Below are 6,357 nucleotides of genomic sequence, written 5' to 3' on the forward strand. Positions count from 1 at the left end.
CGTTACCGACTCGGCGAGTCCGTTCTTGGGACTCGGCGAGTCCAAGGCATAAAGTCCCATATTTGTTGAGGGTCAAAGGAACTCAGCTGGGTGTTAGAAGGACTGTAGAAGGTCAGAAGGAGCGACCCAACGCATTGGACTTAGCCTTAGACCTGGAATTCATGGGACTCGACGAGTGCTAGAACAGACTCGGCGAGTCCAAGGCAATCTCCTTAAGATTGAAGATGAACTCGACGAGTTGTTCATACAACTCAGCGAGTCGAGATCAAGACTTGTTCATCAGGTGAAGGTGAACTCGACGAGTTGTTCATACAACTCGGCGAGTCGGATGAAGGATCATTCGATGTTCTTATAGAAGAGGAACTCGTCGAGTCATCGCCTAACTCGACGATTCGAGTCATGGATGAGGATGTGTAAAGGGATAGGGACTCGACGAGTTGACGGCCCAACTCGGCGAGTCGGGTCAACTTGAAGTTGACTTTGACTTGGACTTGATTGGGGGTAAAATAGTCATTTTACCCTAAGAATAGATGTCAGTTTCTGACTAAGTGTTTTGTGGGGATTGTAGCCGGAGGATTTCCGGAGCAGCAGCAGACAGAGACTTCCCACACGGATTATCAGCAGCTACTCGTTCGAGGTGAGCTACCTTCCGGTAGCGGTGGGTCTACGGCCACAATGCCGGCCCACCGCTAGGAGTTGTATGTTAGATGATTGTCTTTGTGATATCATCTAGGTTTGCTACTACCTGATATGTTATATGCTGGCATGATATGTTCTATGTGATAGTAGTAGAGTTCGGTTGTTAGGACCGAAGGGTAGGTCAGGCACCCCAGATATGTCTACAGTATGTGATTATATGTTTATATGCTGGCATGATATGTTATATGTGATAGCGGTGGTAGGAGGGGAATAGTCCCCCAGTTCGGTTGTTAGGACCGAAGGGTAGTTCGGACACCCCAGATATGTCTGATAGTATGTTTATGTTATGATATATGTGATAGTAGCAGTAGGGGGTGGAATAGTCCCCAAGGGTCAGTTGTTAGGACCGACGGGTAGGTCAGCACCCCAGAATGGCTTGACATGGGTAGGTCAGCACCCTAGAATGGCTTGACACTGGTAGGACGGCACGCTAGAATGGGCGGATGGGTAGGTCGGCACCCCAGAATGGTCGTACGGGTAGGTCGGCACCCCCGAATGGCCGTACCGGGTAGGTCGGGCACCCCAAAATTGCCTGGCAGTATATATATGTTATGTGATTGTATGGTATGTGGTACGGTGGAGGAACTCACTAAGCTTAGTGCTTACAGTTTACAGTTTTGGTTTCAGGTACCTCTTCAGCGAATGGAAGGAGCTGGCGCGGTAGCGGCACATCATACACACACATGTTGGTTTTCCGCACTAGAGTTTCTTGGGATTGTACTCTGACATTATTCCTGTTTTTGTGAATGGCTTTCAGACATGAGTTGTGGTTTTTATGAAAAGTTATAATTTGATGGTGTTTTCTAATGAATGATTTTACAAGCCAATTAATTAAAAATGAATTTTTTGGACATGAAATTGGGTCGTCACAATGGGTATCACCTAGCAGAGTCCACTCATCCCTCTCTGTGCTAACTGTCGTTAAAGGAAAAAAAATATTATCATCAAATGATAAAAAAATTGTTCTTTTTTAAGAAGGCACACCTGATTAATTAAATTGCTGAAATATCACATGAAAAAATTTAAGTTATTGATCACTCAAAAATTTGGCAGCAGCTTACACTAAAATGTGAATGTAATGAGTCCACTTACATTCCATGATCTTGTTTGGTTGAAATGTAGGAAAGAAATGAACTTCCAATAAATTCTTCCAACATAGTTGATAAGCCCCAATCATAGGAAGTCCGAGAAATCCAAGAATAACCCAAAGTGTAATGTAACTTCTATCTTTTTTGCTACAGGGGTATATTGGTCTTTTTAGGATTTATGACTGCTATTGGCTGTTTTGTTATGTGGGAGCACTAACCTTGTCCCAGCTCTGTTTTTGGGACCACTTCCTTAAGTCATGTCTTCTATTTATTTGCTCCTTGAGGTTTTTGTTTAGTAGCTAAGAATTTATTTATAAACAAATTATTATATACAGATATATCCAGATACTCAGTGCTGAATGTTTAATATAGAGGTCTGGTCTTCAATGCATACAAACTCAACAGCAATGGTTTTCATGGTGCTGCCTGCATTCTCAAATTCATTTAAAAAATACATTAGGGGTTAATTAAGCTTATAAGAACCATCAAACATATTCTTTCATGGAAATATTTGATATATTAAGACATCCACTTGTGCATTTATTTATGTTTCTGCAATCACATAAATCACTATACAAACATAAAGGATAACATTCATCTTTCCAGTTATTTTGAAAAGCTATCAAATCCATTTTTTTCATTGAATCTTGATAAGTTTCTGTCAATTTAAAGCGCATCAAGCATATGTATACAAAGTATGGGAGGCAGATGATGGGTTTTTTAAGACACAAATTATAGATAAAAAAAAGAGCAAAAGGCAGGGGATGGTGATTTTGAACCAGCATTTAAGGAGGCATTACAATGGTGTTTTGGATGATAATTTATGCAAGACGTTGATGTGTTACTTTCTCTTTCCTTTTAAGAAATATATATACAATAAGGTCAGTTTATTAACAAAAATATTTGTCATTGATGTGATGAATCCTGTTGTGCAATTGGCTGTGTGTTTTTGGCAAAGTAGATAAATATGTATAAATTAAAAAGATCCAACTCTCTGGGACAAAACACCACCAAAATAAAATCACCTTTCATTAGTGTTAGAAAACATTAATAAATAAATAAATAAATAAATAAATAAAGACTGCTTAGAATCACAAAGCTGTATAGATGAGTACCGGTCAGGTGAGCCACAAGTGTATGTCTGTTGAGTGACAAAGCTTAGCCTTGACTGCCAGCTGGAAATTATTTATTTATGTGATGGAAAAAGGGTTTTTGGGATATAAAAGTACCTTAGGTGCCATTCTCTCGTAAGCCAGACTTCCTTTGAGATAAAGCTTTGAAGTACCATTTATCTGATGAAAAGAAATAGATTAAAGATTTGACAGTGATTGCCGAAAATCATAACATGAAATCTTTATAACAAAAACACTACCATTTAGTTATTATCAACTTTTTTAGATTAAAAGTAATACATAGGAATGCCATCTACCTTTGAAATCGGCGCCTTCTCCTAACTGATAATCATATCCTAATGAAGCCATACTAAAGAAAGAATTGCAAAATCTTCTTTTGCTTAGGAAGTATGCTCCTGTTGTTGGCTGAAATGGAGTGAGATCTCCACCAATGATGTGATTCCATGACTTGTAATAACCTAACACATCTTCTTCTTCCTTGTTCTCTTCATCATCATACACAAAACTCACCCCACACTCCTTAATAACTGCCTTACAATATTTATTTGAACTCTCCAGTGAAATAGTAACCTGGTCACCACATTCCATCTCATCCATCCCAAACATCCAATGGCTTGACAACGTCAAATACATTCCACCTAGATAGACTTCATCAATGTAATGGTGGTATATCCAAGTGAGTTTCTTTGTAATATTACTAATTATGATCTTTGGCAAATAAATGAGCACATCCTTTACAGAACCAAGCCCCTCATCCAGAAGAAATCGAGATGTCAGCACATAGCAGAAATTCAATCCTCTAAACGTGTTAGGTGATGATGGGATTGTAAATGATATTGATGGCCATGTGCTTCTATCCGTAATCCAACTCGGCAACTCTTCGCCTTCATAAAGTGTGCTGAATATTCCAAATTCATAATACATCTGCCACATACAACCACATTCAGTAATTGCTACATTAATAATATATATATTCACACAAAGACAAATAATTATCTAAAGCAAACCTGGATTTCAAATTCTTCCTTTTTTCTGAAGGTTGTCGCAGTTCCCACACGCCTTTTGTTAAGGAAATCTGGCTTAGTCCAACCCAAACTACGTAATACCTTTTCCTCAACACCTGCCATTGGTTCGATTTTCACCATGCCTTGAAGCTCAAACGGTGAAGGTGGTAGCATATCCAATTGTATCCAGAGTTGAAGTGGGGAACTTTCTGGATCAAATGCAACTTTTTGCAGCATAGGCTTATTAGAATAGAGGTTCAAATGTGTGAGTGTATGTGGAGGATGTTCGACTGTAGTCAACATTTTACAAAATCTCATACTAAGTGTCTCAAGCCTAGGAAGGCTTCTCACACAACTGGGGAGGGAAACGATATGATTTTCATCTAGATATAATTCCTTTAACATTGATAGGCAACTAAAGTCCATGGGAAAGGATTCGGTTGGCAAATTATTATTAGCAAGCGACAAGCTAACTAAAGATGTCGGTAAATAGATTGTAAAGAACTTTGAATAATTTGGTATAGCCTCCACAACGGTAGATGGAACGGCAGATGAACAGGTTGATGTGTGTATATCTACAATCCCAATTCGAGATTCACCAAGATTACAACCAACTAGCAATAGTGTTTTTACTTTTTTTAGCATGCCTAAGCTTCTTGGAAGTTTTTGAAGCTTGCTGCAGTAGCTCAGATCAACGAAAACAAGTTCAACACATTGCTCAATTGATTCACAAACATCAAACAAACCAATGCAACCTCTAAGTATTAACTTCTCAAGTACAGGGAGGTGGTCAAAGCCACCAAGACTACGAAGTTGTTCATAGGAACTTAAATTAAGAATCTTCAATGATCCAAGCAACCATTTGTCTTTTGAGAACGATCCAATCCATTGCTAAAATTGAGAAAAGTTAGAATAGTAGTGAATTTATCTACTTGACATAGAAAAGTAATAAATGGAGATAAGTTACCGTTAGCCTCCTATGAAATCGTTGTGGATAGCTACAACAAATGCCAAACGATTCAATATTGCTATCCGACAGGTCAAGAACAACCAAATTCTCCATTGGTAAGTCCGATGGTATAAACTTCAAAGGGAATCCATGCATACACAACCATCTTAATTCTTCTGGGAAATTCTTGTAAGAGCCAGTTATTTGCACATAATTGAGTTGTAGAAGCACCAGTCTATCCATCTTACTCAATGCATCTGTTTTCAAGTCAAGTGATCCATGTAACTTCTCTTTCACAAGCATTCTCATGTCAAGGGTGAGGCCTAGAACATTTTCTGTACCCTAAAAAGAAAGGGGTATGCAAAAATATTTTAGAATGTCATAGCCATATATATAAAAATACAAAATGATTAGAACAAATATTCATGACCTATTACCTTTTTTTGTTTCAACACTTTGAATGTCTCCTCATGACACCATAATCTACTTTGTTCCCCAAGCTTGTCAGGTGATTCTTCACGTATTAAGAATCTTCCCATCTCTTGAACCAATTGATGCATCATCAATTCATTATTCCTTCTGTAACTAAGAAGACATCTGTCAATAAGATTTGTGATCCCGGAATTGGTTTCTATATCACATGCCTTTAATATTGTTTCGGTAACATCTTTATCCATTCCAACAAAAAAACAAGCGATATGCTTAAACAAGTCCTTATCATTTTTTAATGGCAAAGAGTTAAAGCTCATTCTCAATGAATTACTTATAGGGGGAACTGTTGTAAAATACGACGGATACGAATTGACTTAAATAATATTAGCTCAATGCGGAATGGGATCAAAAATTATCAAAGCGTAATAATCACAACGTAATACGAATAAAATAAATAGAATAGAGACACAGGAATTTACGTGGAAACCCAAATCGGAAAAAAAAACCATGGGTGGAGGAAGCCGAGAAACAATTCACTATAATTTGCAGTGTTTACAGGGATTATGAAAGAGATTACAAATAGAGTGGGAGAGCTAAAATACACGGTGGTGTATAAGTATATATATTTAATGTTTTTCTATATATACTTTGATTTTGGTTCGTGTGTTTATGATGAAAATGGCTTAGGCTATTTATAGCCAAAGGGAATGTAATATGAAAGGAAAAGAAAAAAGAGTTTTTCGTCCAAAAATTGTTGCGCCTTCTAATTTGACTTGTTTATACTGCGCCTCCATTGTTGACCCAAAAAGCATGCGCCTAATATTTACCAAACAAGTTGCCAATCCATATTACCGTCCATTCTCATTTTCAAACATTTCACACTTATATTACTATTCATAGTCAAACTATGAATAGTAAATGATAAGTTACAGAAATAACCCCTGAACTATTTACCACTTGCTAATTTTGGAGGCAACATTTTCCACAATCTCCACCTTGACATCAAAATTAAGCAAGTCATGCTTTAGGATTAGTCAAAACCTATAGCTCAT

General features: G+C 37.7%; 1 protein-coding gene across 1 annotated transcript; it reads right to left on the reverse strand.

The window, feature by feature from the left end:
• Window positions 1-2,909: 2,909 nt before the first annotated feature.
• Window positions 2,910-6,357, reverse strand: LOC145108470 (disease resistance protein RPS6-like). The gene is made up of 5 exons (XM_079045496.1): window positions 5,311-6,357; window positions 4,892-5,215; window positions 3,928-4,815; window positions 3,217-3,844; window positions 2,910-3,079 (listed from the first exon to the last, which is right to left on the reverse strand). The coding sequence occupies exons 1-5, from the start codon at window positions 5,620-5,622 to the stop codon at window positions 3,018-3,020; spliced, it is 2,214 nt and encodes a 737-aa protein (XP_078901622.1). The 5' UTR covers window positions 5,623-6,357; the 3' UTR covers window positions 2,910-3,017.

The sequence above is a fragment of the Lactuca virosa genome, chromosome 1 (genome assembly GCF_052849685.1).
Source record: "Lactuca virosa cultivar CGN04683 chromosome 1, Lactuca_virosa_CGN04683_v6, whole genome shotgun sequence".
In the NCBI taxonomy this organism is placed as follows: domain Eukaryota; kingdom Viridiplantae; phylum Streptophyta; class Magnoliopsida; order Asterales; family Asteraceae; genus Lactuca; species Lactuca virosa.